This window comes from Myotis yumanensis, unplaced genomic scaffold (genome assembly GCF_028538775.1).
Source record: "Myotis yumanensis isolate MYYU_CA2020_CCGP unplaced genomic scaffold, mMyoYum1.0.hap1 SCAF_14, whole genome shotgun sequence".
Lineage (NCBI taxonomy): Eukaryota > Metazoa > Chordata > Mammalia > Chiroptera > Vespertilionidae > Myotis > Myotis yumanensis.
Window position 1 is genome coordinate 50,501,899 of NW_027223765.1, and position 16,262 is coordinate 50,518,160.

Sequence of the window (16,262 nt, forward strand, 5' to 3'; positions counted from 1 at the left end):
GCATCACTCTGTGGGCTCTGTGTGCGCATGCCTGCGTGTGCGTGCGTGCGTGCGTGTGTGTGTGTGTGTGTGTGTGTGTGTGGCATGCCCATGTCTGATGGCGCTCCATGCTCAATACTGATGGAATGTGTGCAAAGGGCAGTGGAGGGAGAGATTATGCTGCTAAGCCTCCTTTTTGGCTCCCAGAACCTTTATGTTTCCCTGAGTGGTTTCCGGAACATTAGTCCCAGAAGATATTTCCAAAAACAAACCAGGTAGCTTTGCAATAACCCTTTAAGCGCATTCACATCTGGGACCTCTCCCAGGCACATTAGCATTTTAAGAGCTTTGAGAAGTCTTGCAGCAAAGAAACCAGTTTACATTGGTTTAACCATGAACTAGGACACTCCCAGGACCTTGGCCAGTTTGTGGGGCAAGGGAGGGGACCGAGCACCCTGGGAAGAGAGGGATGGAAGGAGGGTACTGCTTGCTGCTGTTCCGGGAAGAAGAATGTGAGAAGCTTCTTGCAGTTCAAGGGGCTGTGCTGGGAGGTGGGTGGCGGGAGCTATGTCTGAGGGTCATCACACTATTTTCTAGGAGTGGGTGCCTCCAGCTACCTGGGGAGTTAAATTTGCTGAATCAGATCCGAGAGCTGGGGCACCACCCCCAAAGGCCCTGCTGCACACCCTCCCTCAGCATCCTGCTGCTCCTCTGGCTGTAATGGCGAGACGACTGCTATCACAGTACCAACTCCCCATGTCGGAGGCCGCCCTGTCAGGCTCTCCTCCAAGCACTGCACATGGATTAGTCTGTTATTCCTCACGGCACCCAGACACCGTGGGGACTGCTGTCTCCAAGGCACACACGAGGAAACTGAGGCACACTTGAAACAACTCGAGAAAGTATTTAAAGAACATCTATTTGAAGTTATAAAATGCTGAACATACCCAAGTCTATATTTTACTAAGAGACTGTTTGATTTGCTATTAATATCCTGCAAAATACCCTTTGGGAAATGTTGGTTCTGACTCATTCCATCTCTAAGCAATCAGGGGAGCTAGGTCCTTCTGGCTGGCAGGTGCTAGCGGCCCACGGCCCCCCTGCACTGTCTGTGGCCCCGTTTCGACATGTCTTGGGATCTTCTAGGTCAGCACTTTCCAGTAGAAATAAAATGTGAGCCACACCGGGAAGCTAAGAATGTCTAATAGCCACATTAAAAGAAAAATCCAAAAGAAACAGGTGAAATTAATTTTAATACTCTTCTATTCTATTTAAGTCAATATATGCAACATATTGTCATTGCAACACGTGGCACTGGCCACATCTCAAGGGCTCAGGGGCCACACGGGGCTACTGGCAGCTCTATAGGCTGGTGCATTCCAGGCATTTAGTGTTTGCAGAGTGACTACAGGTGGCAGTGAGATATGCTAGATAAGAGTTGGGGCCTGGGAGTCAGAGAGACCTGTGTTCAAATCCCCGCTGCTCCACATTCAGTCGGTGTGACCCTGGCAGTCACCTAAGCCCTCTGTGTCCCGTTTCCTCATCTGTGAAATGGGATCCGAATGGTTCCTCCCTAGGAGGGGAGTTAAATGCTTTAATACAGGTAACATGCTGCACTGGGCCTGGGGCTGGGTCCACGCTGAGGGGTGTGGCTGTGGTGACTCATTCCTGAGGGTAGCACCCTTTTAGGGCTGCGGAATGGAGTGGCTCCAGAGCTTCCTGCTATCTGACAGCAGCTCCTGGGTGGCCCAAGGCAGAACGGATGCCTGTGGTGAGTCTAGGTATCACTCCCTTATCAGAGCAGTTGGGCAGGATCTCTTTAAAAAAGCTTCTAGCAACTCCTGGAGAGCATATCTCCCACATTCCTTTGCTGCACAGCCTCCCAGTTCCCACAGGATGAGGACAAGTTTGCACACCACAGTCTGCAGTACCAACCTTTTCTCATCCTGATGTCGGTGTTCCAGCCACTATGGCAACGAGTGGTCCAGGGGCACGCTGTGCTCTGATCACAGTGGAGCTCCCCGGGAACCCTCCCAGCTACAGGCCATCTGCCCACAGCACCTGGCCAGGAACCCTCCCAGTCACAGATCATCTTCCTGGAGCACCTGGTCAGGAACTCTCCCAGCCATAGGCCATCTGCCCACAGCACCTGGCCAGGAACTCTCTCAGCCATAGGCCACCTTCCCACAGCACCTGGTGAGGAACCCTCCCAGCCATAGGCCACCTTCCCACAGCACCTGGTCAGGAACCCTCCCAGTCACAGGCCATCTTCCCACAGCACCTGGTCAGGAACCCTCCCAGTCACAGGCCATCTTCCCACAGTACCTGGTCAGGAACCCTCCCAGTCACAGGCCATCTTCCCACAGCACCTGGTCAGGTACCCTCCCAGCCATAGGTCACCTTCCCACAGCACCTGGTCAGGAACCCTCCCAGCCATAGGTCACCTTCCCACAGTACCTGGTCAGGAACCCTCCCAGCCATAGGCCATCTGCCCACAGCACCTGGTCAGGAACCCTCCCAGCCATAGGTCACCTTCCCACAGCACCTGGTCAGGAACCCTCCCAGCCATAGGTCACCTTCCCACAGCACCTGGCCAGGAACCCTCCCAGCCATAGGTCACCTTCCCACAGCACCTGGTCAGGAACCCTCCCAGCCACAGGCCACCTTCCCACAGCATCTGGTCAGGAACCCTCCCAGCCATAGGTCACTTGCTTGCAGCAGCACCTGGCCAGCTCAAATATTTAGTTGCTGTAAATTCAGCTCTCCTGTAATAACTTAATTCCTTAAATGAATTAAAAGTCTGTTATCTTTCTCCATAGCCATAAGATAACTGAAATGATCTCACTGGTTTCTTAATTGTTCTTACACTTAAATCCAGTGGCACTTTCAATATGTCACTTGAGTCCCACTTAAAAAGAAAAAGTTTCTATTGATTTTAAAGAGTGAGGAAAGGAGAGGGAGAGAGAGAAACATCGATGTGAGAGACAAATATCGATCAGTTGCCTCCTGCACACCCCTACCCGGGATCCAGCCGGCAACCCAGTCATGTGCCCTGACTGGGAATCAACCTATGACCTTTTGGTGCATGGGGGCACCACTCAACCAGCTGAGCCACACTGGCCAGGGCTTGAGTGGCACTTTGGAACATCCTCTTTCTAAGCACCTTCCCAGCCAGCTTTTCTGCGATTTGAAGAGAACACAGGGCTGGGAAGGAAGAGGCCTGTCAGGGCCACCTTTCCATTCGCTCTAGCTCCAATTGCGAATCCCTTTGAAATTCCGAGTCTTGATCCTCTAATCCAGCGGTTCTCAACCTGTGGGTCGCGACCCCTTTGGGGGTCGAACAACCCTTTCACAGGGGTCGCCTAAGACCATCAGAAAACACATATATAATTACATATTGTTTTTGTGATTCATCACTATGCTTTAATTATGTTCAATTTGTAACAATGAAAATACATCCTGCATATCAGATATTTACATTACGATTCACAACAGTAGCAAAATTACAGTTATGAAGTAGCAATGAAAATAATTTTATGGTTGGGGGGTCACCACAACATGAGGAACTGTATTAAAGGGTCACGGCTTTAGGAAGGTTGAGAACCACTGCCTAATCCGTGAAGAGACGAACTCGGGTAGAAGTTCTCTCCAAACTCCCTCTAGTATTAAAAATACAAGTTCTTATACTTATAAGATAAAGGTGAATAACACTGAAAATTGGAGTCCCAGGATTTGAAAGGAGAAAAACCCAAGAACTTCTTCTCTTGGCCACTGTCACTCAGTGCACAGGAGAAATAACCACACAGCGACAGGGTGGGCAGGCAAGAGACAGAGGAACCCCAACAGAGAGACCAACAGGAAAGAAGTGGGCTGTGGCTGATGTTAAATAACGTCAGGGGGAGTACAACTCACACATCTCCATCACTTACCGTGAAGCTTTTATTTTTGGACCTGCTAGAACAGATAACAGTGTCTGAAAACCACGTCCATTCTCTCTAATCGGACTTGTTACAATGGACCAGCATCAAATGTAAGGATTAGGAAATCTTTGGGAAAACTCTTGTATTGCCCACAAAGCACACGACAGGAACTCTGGGAAATCGTGGGGTTATGTGTCCCATTCCTCTTCCCCCAGGAGCGTGGCCTTACAGGGCTGAACGTCACACCACTGCCCCTCCTGTCTCACTGCCCCTGGCTGTCTCTTTCTCTCCCCTGTGCGGTGCGTGCTCTGTGCGAGAGAACACAGTCGCATCCTTGGGCATCCAAAGCTTCCTCTGTAACTGCTTCGCTTGTGAGGCAAGAGACACCCCGCCCCCCATCATAAAGCACAGGCTGGAAGGGGGAAGCTGTCTGCGTACACCGATTAGAAATAACAACAGCAGCGCCTTCTCTGTTGGCATAGGCACTGCTTTCAAGAACAAGCCTTTCCTAGTCCATCTCTCTTCACTTGCGTCTAGAACACACACTCTACCGAATCCCATGCTGTGCTTTGTCAGTGTCGCTCTGACAGCGCTGTCTGTGCTGCACGCAATGTCTGCACTGAAGTAAGGAAGCCACGGATGCAATAGTGTCTGCAAATGAGGACAGTGAGAGCCGAGCCACACCCCCTACTGGGATCCAGCTGGCACCCCAAGCATGTGCCCTGGGGGAAGACACTTGAACTACATAGCTGATACAGGGCTTATATCCAGAATATATAAAGAAATCTCAATTCAATAATAAGAAATATTCCAGTTCTTTATAATGTGGGCAAAACATTTAGACTCTTAACCGAAGAAGATACACGGGTGGCAAATAAGCAGACGAAGAGATGCTTAGTCATCAGGGACATGCAAATTATAACTGTGAGGAGATACCACTATGCATCTACTAGATGGGCTGAAATTAAAAGGCAAAACCAAATATTGGCAATAACAAATGCTAGTGAGGATGCAGAAAAATGGAATTTTATACCCTGCTGCTGGGACTGCAAGATGGTACCGCCACTTTAAAAACCAGATGGCAGTATCTTGTGAAGTTAAATATATTCTTACCATATAACCTAGCAATCTCCCACCTAAGTATTTACCCAAGTGAAATGGAAACGTATGGATTTGTCTGTAATTGTCAAAACTTTGTCCCTCAGCTGGGTCAGATAAACAAACTGTTGTATGTGTATTCATGCAAAGGAACACTGCTCACAATGAAAAACGATGAATTCTGATACAGGCTACCCGGATGAACCGCAGCACTATGCTTACTGATCCTATTTCTATGACAGCTGCGAAGGGGCTAACCTGTAGAAACAGAGAAGGGGGCTGACCACACAAGACACCAGGAATTCCTCTCTATGTTGACTGTGATGATGGTGACATGACTATATACATTTTCGAAAACTTGCAAAACTGGACACTAGAAAGGGTGACTGTTACTGCATGTAATTATACCTTATTAGAAACATGGTCGGGGGGGGGGGGCACCTAGAAAATAAAAAGATTTGTAAAACAAAAACTAACAGAGAAATGCTGAGGCCAATCACATCAACTGGAAGTTTTTCCATGCACCACAGGCCAACTGCTTTCCATACCCACTCTAATTCCCACGTCCCCTGAGAGATGGGGGTCGATACAGAAGGAAGCGCTTGGCCAACATTTACACTCCGTTTCATTTCATTCCTTCTCAAAGCCCACAGCCCACACATGCACAAACCAGCACACCTTGCATTTCCTCATCCTTTTTGTGCTACTCAGAATGCTTCCTCTTCATTCTTGTTTTTCAGTTGTGTACAGCGGTCGCTAACAGGTGACCACTGGTGGTCCGTGAGGTCTGAAAGGTTGGCGGCCGCTGCTAGACACCACGTCAAAAAGCCACCTACCACAGCGCCTTCTGTGCTCAGTGAAGCCACTCTGACAGGGGCTCCTTCCGCTGGCGGAGTTCTTGGTACCTGCTCTGGGTTTGGGTGCTGACTCTGCTCTTTCAAATGGTTGCAAATGCAGCCTAACCTTATGGTGACAAAGGCCAAGCAAAGAGCCAATGAAGTGGAAAGGAGAAAAGGGGCCATGGGAGCAAAACTAAACTAAAACAGCAACTTTAACATCTACAATGACAACAAGTGAAGTTGTTTAAGAGACATAACTAATCGCAATGTGTGGACCTTGTTTAGATCACAATCTAAGCAAAAGGAATATATAAAGGCATTTTGGGGACAATTAGAAAAACTTTACTATAGGAACTCTTTAGGGGATATGGAGAAATTATCATTGATTTACCTCACCGTCATAAATAATGTTACAGTTATATAAGAAAATATCTTCAGCCCTAGCTGGTTTGACTTGGTGGATAGTCGGCCTGCGAACTGAAAGGTCCCAGGTTCGATTGCAGTCAAGGGCACATGCCCGGGGTTGCAGGCTTGATCCCCAGTAGGGGGCGTCCAGGAGGCAGCCAATCAATGATTCTCTCCCTCTCCCTTCCTCTCTAAAATCAATAAGAATATATTAAAAAGAAAGAAGGAAAGAAAATATCTTCATCTTCCAGACAGGTAGATTGGAATATTTAGAGAGAAGATGTCATGATATCTGAGTTTAGTTTAAAATACTCTAGAAAACAGAAAAATTAAGCAGCAAATGTGGAAAATGCTTTGTCATTGTTAAATGTAGAGGGTATGTTTGTTTTACCACACCTCTAACTTTTTTAAATGCTTTAAAAAACAAGATGAAAAGTAAAAAAATAAAATAAAAAAATTCAAGGAATAAATGAGAACAGATGAGAGAAGAAACCATTCCTATATTAGAGGTTTCTTTTGTTCTATCCTTTAATGACTTTGTTGGCATATTATACTATAGCTTCCAATGTTAAAAATAGCAATCTTTATATATATATATGCGCTACAAAGAAGATAAAGGTGAGGAAATAAGCTCAAGAATTCAGTTACTTAAAATAACAGTTTTCTAATAACTTACTAAGGCTTTTAGAGGTCATTGCTTATATTGACTGTTTATTAATCATCAAGTCATTGAGGAACATAAAAAAGAGAAAAAGGTATGAAGGCTGAGGGGTAAGAGAAAGGAAATGAAGTCAACACAATAGACCCCAAATGGCAGGAACTATCCTGAAAGGCGAGCCAGTCCTGGCTGGAGTGCCCCTGCTTCCTATACATGCTGCGGGTAGGCCACTGACCCTCCCAGTCAGTCTTCTTAGCTGTAAAATGGGAGTCACTGGAGCACCTGCCCCCCCAGCGAGCTGCTCCTGGCGTAAAGGAAGCAACCAACGCCCCTCCTGTTGCCTGTCCTCCTGTGCACAGGCCCCGGGTCTGAGGGCATGAGCGTGTGTGGGAAAATGGAGGCTGGCTAGCTTCTCACAGAAATCACTAATTAGCCAACAACCACTGCCCTGCTGGGGCCCAGCCTGGACTGTGAAGTCAGCCAAAGCTTCCATTACTGCCTGGAACCCTCCAGCTGTCCCAGAATTGTTTACTTAAAGGCCCCTCAGAGGTCTGCTCCTCAGCTCTGTCTCTCACTCCATTTGGGCCCAATGCTCAGGGCAGCTAATCTAATCAGCTAATCTATGCTAAATTATTAATGGATTCAAGAGGTTAATGTGTAACAAGCCTCCTCTCCAACTGAGGCATGCTGGAGACACAGTCCCTGGTGATTCATTAGTCTGGGTGGGAATTCCAGGCACCAGGCAGCCCCCCTCACATCAAATCAAATTCTGGGAAGGCATTTAAAAATTCCTACAGAAAAGGTAATTCATATGTGAATACAATGGAATCAACAGAGGGATCTCGGCCAAAGAATCCTCTAAGGCAGTGGTTCTCAACCTTCCTAATGCCGTGACCCTTTAATACAGTTCTTCATGTTGTGGTGACCCCCAACCATAAAATTATTTTCGTTGCTACTTCGTAACTGTAATTTTGCTACTGTTATGAATCGTAATGTAAATATCTGATATGCAGGATGTATTTTCATTGTTACAAATTGAACATAATTAAAGCATAGTAATTAATCACCAAAACAATATGTAATTATATATGTTTTCCGATGGTCTTAGGCGACCCCTGTGAAAGGGTTGTTCGACCCCCAAAGGGGTCGCGACCCACAGGTTGAGAACCGCTGCTCTAAGGAGACCAGGACAAAGGCTATGTTTATGAGCTTTGTATGGACTTCTCTGTGTCTCTATTTTCCCAACTGCAAAATCAATCTAGGCGGAGGTAAGGATTAAAACATATAATCCACATAAAACATGGGTAAGAGTGCCTGCCACACAACGCATGCTCAACAGATGTCAGCCATTGTTAGTGTCATTTAGGGATTAGATTAGATGGAAGTCAAAAAGGATGTTCTGAAATCTTAAGTAAAAAAGCATTTTTTAAAGGCAGCTTCTTCCATTGTTTTCAGGGTAATCTGGCCCACAGTGGACCACACGGGGATCCTCCCTGGGCTCAAGTCAGCCCACTTCCTACTAGCTGTGTGACTTTAGCGCTGTCATTTTCTCAACTGTAAAATAAGGATAATAATACCTACCCTGCAGTGTTGATGAATGGATTACATATGATAATGTATGGAACATGGGTAGCACTGAGACCCCACACGCGTATACTATGAGACCAACAAATGATGACTTTAATTATCATCTTAGTATTTTTCCGCCTTTATGATCATACCCTTGGGAGCCTAACCAAAAAGGTACGACAGTACATTCTAATGGGGTGACAGGTCTGAAATCCCTAATGGAGACTAAACCATGGTGATCCCCAGGTCAGTCCAATGGGTACCAGGAATTTAGTGAGATGGAGAGGGACCCTCAGCTCTGACTAGCCCAGTGCTCCAAAGAAGTAGCTACAAAGCAGGATTTCTACCTGTGTAGCATCGAAACTCTCTCATTCCCAAACAGGCAAGTAAGCGAGTATAGGATCTTGGCTTGGCTGTTGGTCCCTGGTGATAAGTGCTATGGGGCTACACAATAACTACATGCCTCCACTCCCTTTTCTTTTCAAACTCCGTTTTCTGATTATGAAACTGCTACAGAATCATGGCAAAAATATAAGAACATAAAAGACTGCCTCTGTTCCTGCCAAACAGAAATAATTCCTTTTAATATTTCCATGCATATTGCTTCAGATTTTTTTCTCTACACCCCCATGCACCCACACACACTTTATTATTTAAGAAAATGAAATCATACCATATACACTGAATCATCACTGCCTGTTCACATACTATACATATTTCTGTGTTTGTTAACATACATCTCTGCCATCATTTTTAATAGCTGCATAGGAATCCATCAACTGCATACCTCACCCCCTACCCCTGGGCACTCAGGTTGTTTCCAGCATTTTTCTATAATAAACAACACTGTACTGAGTATTCTCCCATAAATACCTTACACAATTGCCTGATTATTTCCACAGAAGTGGCATTGGTGGGTTAATAAGTGTATAATTCTTAAATGCCTTAAGAAACAAAAACAGCTGGCCTTGCTGAGATGGGAGGGTGAGAGAGGTATTTTAGCAACAGATAAACACTGTCTTCTACGCCCAGGCAAACAAGACAATCCTTTTCCTGTTGGCCCACTCCCTGCCTTTCACTCATCTATCAGAAAGCATGTCTATCTCACTGATAAGGACAACTACATCCCCTTGTGCAAAGTTCAGGGTCAAATAGAGAGTGTCCATGTGACAGAACCTGGGGTTTCATCTGGAAATGCAAAGGGAAGGATGGGCAGAAAGGGGCTTACAAAAGAGCAAAGGTTCCTGAATGGCTCCACGGGCAGGCCACTTGGTTACTCTTGGTTACCACTCAGTGATCTTGGGGGGGGGGGGGGGTATCCCTGAATCTAAATGGGTTGATATTTACTGAGAGGATGTTTTCCTCTCTGGCCAGAGGGTCTTCTCCCACCCTCCACCTATCTTCACTCCCTGTGCGAAGGCTACCTGGTTTCGGAGGTTGCCATGACCTGCTGGCCCATCTCTCTAATGGCAGCTAGCAACTGTGCCATACTCCCAAGTTCTTTCCAACTACTGTGAGCCCCTGCATCTGAGCTGAAAGAAGGGGTGCAGGAGCAGCTGGAGGAGAGAAACCAGAGTGGCGAGTTCAGCAGCAACCTTTGAAGGAACAGTCAAAGCTGCTGGAATGAAGGAAGGGCCCACCACACCAGTCACTGACAAGCCAAAGTCAGAAGGAAAAATAAAGGCTGGCCGTGGTGATCTGAAATGTGGCCCTTAAAGGCTCCAAAGCAGCAATGCCCAGAACCAAATAAGCTTTTGTGAAAAAGTAAGCCATCTCCCACTGTCCTCAATCTTCACCTTTTTAGATTCCCTCTTCTTTATGTTTAAACAAGATTTGACAATGACTTGTCCTCTAGCCCAGAAAATCAATCCAAAGTCCATTGACTTGGGTAGTTAATTTAAAAATAAACCTTGAGGGTATTTTGAAAGGCATTATTAAGTCTTCTCCTTCTCTCTCTCTCTCTCTCTCTCTCTCTCTCTCTCTCACACACACACACACACACACACACCTGCACAGAGAAAACGAACCATGGAATAAGACAGGCAAACAAGGGTTTTCCTTATGGTCTAGCTGTGAGATCGTCAGCAGGGTCATGGGGTCATCTCTGAAAGCCTCAGCATCTCTGCCAGGTCCAGTGCGGGGAGAATGCTGCCCACCTCATCGGTAGCAGGCAGCCTCAGTGCACCTGGCCAGGATCCAACTGTGGGCACAGATGCATCTGAGAGAAACCAGGCCGTGTGACCCACACTTCCAGTCACATATTCCTGAAGCCACAGAACATGAGCTAAGCTGAAGCTGATAGGAAAAATCCCAAGAAACACATAGCTTTTGAGTTCCATTTATAACCTTACATGATAAAATAAAGAAATAGAAAACAAGAAACATAAGCAATTGCTGACTGAAGATATGGCTCTAATAGCCTAAGACAGCGGTCACCAACCGGTGGTCCGAAGACCACTGGTGATCCATGAGGTCCAAAAGCTTGGCGACCACTGGCCTAGGACATTACTAAGCTTAGTCATATTAGCAACTTCAACGAAAGAGGCAGCTCTGCCCAGAGTGGGCTTGGAGTCACTGCTGTTTGAGTGTGAATCCTGGCCTTGTCACTTCCTAGTTGTGCCACCTGGGATAAGGTGCTAAGGATCTTTTTAGCTTTCACATCTGTACAATGGGGATATTCCGACCTCACTGGAAGATCAAATAAAAGCCCATGGCCATGGTAGTGCTTTTAGCCTATGAAAGAGCTACATGTCTGCAGCAGGGCAATGACCCATCACAGGGGTGGGATCTCTGCTGAAGGAAGACACAAATACCTGGGGTGTCGCACGCGTGCCTTTCTGTGGAGGGCTCTTCCTGGGCGGTGCTGAGCCTGTAGATAACGTGGGGTTTGTTTTGTTCATCTTCATCTTCTGGTTCATCCACGGACAGCAGTGGCTCAATAAAATAATCCCCATCCTGGGACCGGAATGTGCCCAGCTGCAAAGGAAGAGATGAGAGGTTGATTTCATAAAGATGAAACATTTGAAAGTGGAGACGGTGCCATTTGACCCAATCCCTTTGTCGTGAGGGCTGCTTAAACCGAAAATGCTAGGGACACACTTGGAGAGCAATTATTTTCATTCTCAGCCATACCAGTACCTTCTCTTTGACTTGACACTATTGTTCCTGCTCACCAAATCCGTCTCTAAGGAATACTTCCTTGGTGCTCAAGTTCTAATCACATATTCCCTTCTCCAGGCTGTTGAAAGACAGTGTTTCTCTGTGTGAAGACAGCTGGAAATTTAGGGACCCGTGTGAGCTCTGAGAGAAAAGCTGACCCATGGAAGCATTATCATGACTTCAAATTCAGGAAGCCTATGTTGACCACAAGGCACTCAAGGTGGTGCCACCTGTGACACTAGCCCATGAGTCTCTCCCACCCTTCCCTTTGCAACAGGCAGTGATTCAGTACCAGGCTTTGGGGCCGGGTTGCCCAGCACAGGTCTCAGTCCCAGCACAGCCTCTTACCCACCCATCTTGCCACCCATCTTGGGTAAGTTCCTTAAATGCTGAACCTCAGCTTCCTTGTTCGTCAATTAGGGATAAACTTACTATAAAGGATTATTCTGTAGATTAAATGAGATAATGCACGTAAGGTACTTAGCACCTTGTAAGGGCTTAGAACATATTAGTGGCTTTTGGTGTTGTGGTGTTAGCCTCTAACTGCCAGGATACAGTTGTGTTTGCCAATCATTCTAAGCACTTTGAAAGTGGCAACTCTTTCTCCTCCCCTTCTCACATACCCACAGTTTTGCAAATGATGAATGATGCCTCAAGGTTGACCCACCCAAACAAAACATTACAAGAGCATGAAAAAGTTCCCCATGTTGTGCAATGTGTTAGAGGAGTCAAACCCTTCTCTCATTTTCCATTGTTCTCTTTCCTGCACTGGTGGAGGGAAAAAAAAGGAGAAAAAAAAAAGTAAAGGAAAAACAGACCTTTCACCTTTCCCTGGACACAAGGGAAATGACTGTCCATAAAGATTATAAGCATCATCCAGAAATTTGCTAGAAATTCAAATAATCACGCTCCACCCCAAATCTGACCCACTGAATCAAAATCTCAGGGCAGGGCAGGAGCTGGAATTTTAATGAGCACTCCATGTTATTCTTATGCACGATAAAGTTTGTGAAGCATTAGGCTAGGACAGGTTCCAAACCCAGCTAAGATTCAAAATTGTTTGGGAAGTTTTTTAAAAATTCAGGTTTGGAGCATTACCGCTTATCTGCAAATTGGAATTTCCAGGGGTAAGGTCTAGCATCTATATTTTTTTAAAAAAGTTCTCTACATGATTTAGGGGCCACTAGCTCAACGAGGGAACAGCTCTGGTGTGCACAGAGCAGGCAAAAGAGTAGCTGGTTTTTGGCAAAGTGATTTAACAACTTTATTCTCAGCCAGGCAGCTCTCTCTGTTTCCAATACTCAACTCTGGTGTTCTCTGAACACAGTGCAGGATGTAAAACCTACTAGAGACAGGCCGTAAGTACTGGGGAAAACCTGGGAGTTCATCTGGTGAGGGTCTGGCCCGTCTGGTGAAAAGGGAAACCGAGGGAGAAAGCGGCTGGTCTGCAGTTGCCCTTTGGTGGTACAGAGCAGCTGAACAGAGCCAGTGCCGAATCTAGCACTCAGGTATCCCAACTTCAGTCCAGTGCCTTTTTATTTTATCTTTACTGTTATTTTTAAATCCTCACCCAAGGACATGTTTTTATTGATGCTTAGAAAGAGAGAGTGAGAGAGAAAGAAACATGGATATGAGAGAGAAACATTGATCAGTTGCCTCCTGTATGCACCCCGACCAGGGATGGAGCCTGCAATCTAGGAATGTGCCCTGACCAGGGATCAAACCCACACCTTTTGGTGCATGGGGTGACGCTGGCCAGGGCAGTGCCGTGCCTTTTTAAATTAAATTATCTTTAGGGATATGGATTCAGTCTCTGAGTGGCTGAATGCATGGGTCAGAAAGACTGGGTGGGAACCCCAGCTGTGCCACTTAGGAGTGTGAGTCTTGGAGCAAGCCTCCAACTCTCAAAGGCTCACTGTCCCCATCTGTAAAATGAGTTGAGGATTGGATTGTGTGAGGGTTCTGTATGAGATGATTCATACATAAAGTACTCATTATAAGGCAAAGCGCATAATGAGAGTTCAATAAATGGTACCCATGTAGTGCCAAATTAATTTTGTTGTTGATTCACAAGTAAATGCTTGATCTAAGAGTAATTCTTTCTTGGTCAAGGTGAACATTCATTCAAACATACAGGGTATCATATATAATAAAACCCTAATATGCAAATCAACCAATCGGCGGAACGATGGGTCGCTATGACGTGCACTGACCACCAGGGGGCAGACGCTCAATGCAGGAGCTGCCCCCTGGTGGTCAGTGTGCTCCCACAGGGGAGCGCTGCTTAGCCAGAAGCCGGGCTCACGGCTGGCGAACACAGCGGCAGTGGCAGGAGCCTCTCCCACCTCTGCTGCAGGTGGAAGGTAAGGAGTATGGGGTCCTGGACTGCAAGAGGGCACAGGCCAGGCTGAGGTACCCCCCTCCCCTACCCTCCCCCCCCGCGTGAATTTTGTGCACCGGGTCTCTAGTGTACCTATAATATCTAAGGCTCCAATATGGAAGAGAAATGAATTGATGTTGATCCTGCTGCCAAAGAGAAAGGGACAGAACATACCTACTAAGAACTATAATTATAATACAAGGGAGCAAACAGAAGAACCATAAGAGAAATACACATACACATATGCATCTATGAGGGTGAAGAGGGAGACATGACAGCAGTCCATAGGACCAGGAACATGTTTCCTGGGAAGAAAGATATCTAAGTTACAATTAAGTTACACTTCAAAAAAAGGGCATGATTTGAGCATGTGAAGCTGGGTGAGATGAACAAATAAGTCTGGAGGCCCAAGGGCAATGAGGCAGGATTAGGATAGAAGGGAAATTCAGTAAAAGAAGCAAAAGCAGGTTGCCTGAAATACAGGCCTTGTCGAGGAAAGCTTGAGAGATGCCCTGGACCTGCCGGCCTGAGAGGGGTGAGAAGCACTGCAAATGGTTTCAAGGACCAGACGGAGTTCACAGTTTGTGACTGGGCATGCGCTGTGCAGAGCTGATGAGCCGGGAACCATGTGGCCTTGCACCTGGTGATCATTCATTTGTTAGTGGCAGAGCTTAAGAGAGAAGAGTCTGGAGGAAAAGCCAGAGACAAATATTTCTTAGACATCAGTCCCAATGAGCAGAGAAGTGAAGAGGGCTAGGGTTAGGGTAGGGATGCTCGGAAAAGGTAAGAGACACATCTGAGATGGAATTCAGGGAAACTGATACTTTACTAGTGAGCTGTGTGTGTGTGTGTGTGTGTGTGTGTGTGTGGTGATGGGGGGAGGCAGAAATAGCATGGTCCACCCTGAAGGGTGAAAGATTTCCTGGGGGCTTTTAGGCCACTGGGAACACCACAATTCCACAGCTACAAAAAATGGTAAGGGGAAGTCTGGGGGTTGGGGGGGGGGAGGTTGGAGGGGTAGGGAGGCGGAGAAAGATAAGTTTCAGAAGGAAGACAAAGGGGCGAGGGTTTGGGGGGTAGATTAATCACTGACGTGTGCATATATTTAGGATGTATGTTAGAACTGCCCCCTTCCTCCAAAAGAGGCAGCTTGCAAATTAAATGCAATATCAATAGGCTTATCAGAGTCTAGGCATCATTTCTGAAGAACTGTCCTCAGTGGCCTAAGAGTTACCTCTCGCAGTTCCACGTGCGAGTGGCTGCCTAAAACTGCCAATAGAAATGAAGGTCCTGCGCAGCAAAATATTCATACAACCGCAGGGGCCACTCAGCGGGGTGTGGAGGCGGGGAAGGGGAGGAGTAAAGGCTGTTTACAAACTTGACGTACAGACGCAGCCCGACCCGTTAGGTTCTGAAATTCGGGGTTACAGTCTTGGGATCTGCAGGCGCTCTGATACCCTTGGCTCCGGCACCCGGCTTATGCCCACACCGGCCGGCTGGAACCTTTCGAGGAACAGAAGGATTCCTGGGCTCCAGCCCTACCTAGATCTGAAGGCAGCGATGACTCACCAGCACCCCCTCTGCCTTCGCCAAACTGCCGTCTCCGCCCACCCCAGTCTCCACATCTCGCCGCGGGCTCTCTGCTGGGGGCTCAAGGGGCTCATCCTGATGCCCGCATCCCAGAGGCTAAACCTGCCCGCTCCCAGTCTTCAGGTTGCCTGGCTCCCCTCCCGACCCCTCCCTCCGCTGAGCAGCGGAGATGGATGCGACATCCCCACGGGGATCTCTGGACTCTCCGAACAGCAGCAGCAGCGCGTGGAGGGGCAGCCGAGCACCCCGGTAAGTATCCATGCTCCCACTTTAAAGGTGACAGTGGGCGTGGGGGTGCTTAGGGGAAGACTAACGCAGCACCGGGCGCCCTGCGCTAGGAGAGCCTGACCCGGGAAAGTTTCTGCGTCACACGCGCGTGGCAGCAACGCATGTCGCTTGAGAAAGTCAAGGCTGCTATCAGTCGGGCCAGAATCTTACTGCGGGTCCTCACATGTCACGGGGGTGGGGGGTGGGAGGGATGATGCCGTGTAGGACCTCCTGAAGGGCAAGTTGGGCGGGGGGTTGTAAGCCTGGGGGATGGGGGCGGGGGGGCAGGATACCAGCTTGGATCCCAGGCTAAGTGTATACTTTGCTGCGCAGGGAAGTGGCCGCCCCGCCCTCGCGCCCTCCCTCTCTAGGGAAACGTGCGCCGCAGGCTCCCTTTC

At 47.5% G+C, this 16,262-nt stretch overlaps 2 protein-coding genes across 11 annotated transcripts in view; one reads left to right on the plus strand and one right to left on the minus strand.

Annotated features, from left to right (window-relative positions):
- ADAMTS9 (ADAM metallopeptidase with thrombospondin type 1 motif 9) overlaps positions 1-16,262 on the minus strand; it is a 156,177-nt gene that overhangs the window by 138,094 nt on the left and 1,821 nt on the right. Inside the window, exon 3 of the mRNA XM_070390944.1 lies at positions 11,282-11,444. Coding sequence (XP_070247045.1) covers positions 11,282-11,444 — 163 coding nt within the window. The remainder of the gene's footprint in view (positions 1-11,281; positions 11,445-16,262) is intronic.
- The window catches only part of LOC138992274 (uncharacterized), a 288,887-nt gene continuing 288,041 nt past the window's right edge, over positions 15,417-16,262 (plus strand). For all 10 annotated transcript variants that reach the window (XR_011468079.1, XR_011468080.1, XR_011468083.1 and 7 more), the window contains exon 1: positions 15,417-15,846. Coding sequence is in view for 3 of the 10 variants with exons in the window: in XM_070390942.1 (XP_070247043.1) it covers positions 15,771-15,846 (76 nt within the window). In the remaining 7 variants the exon portion in view is untranslated. The remainder of the gene's footprint in view (positions 15,847-16,262) is intronic.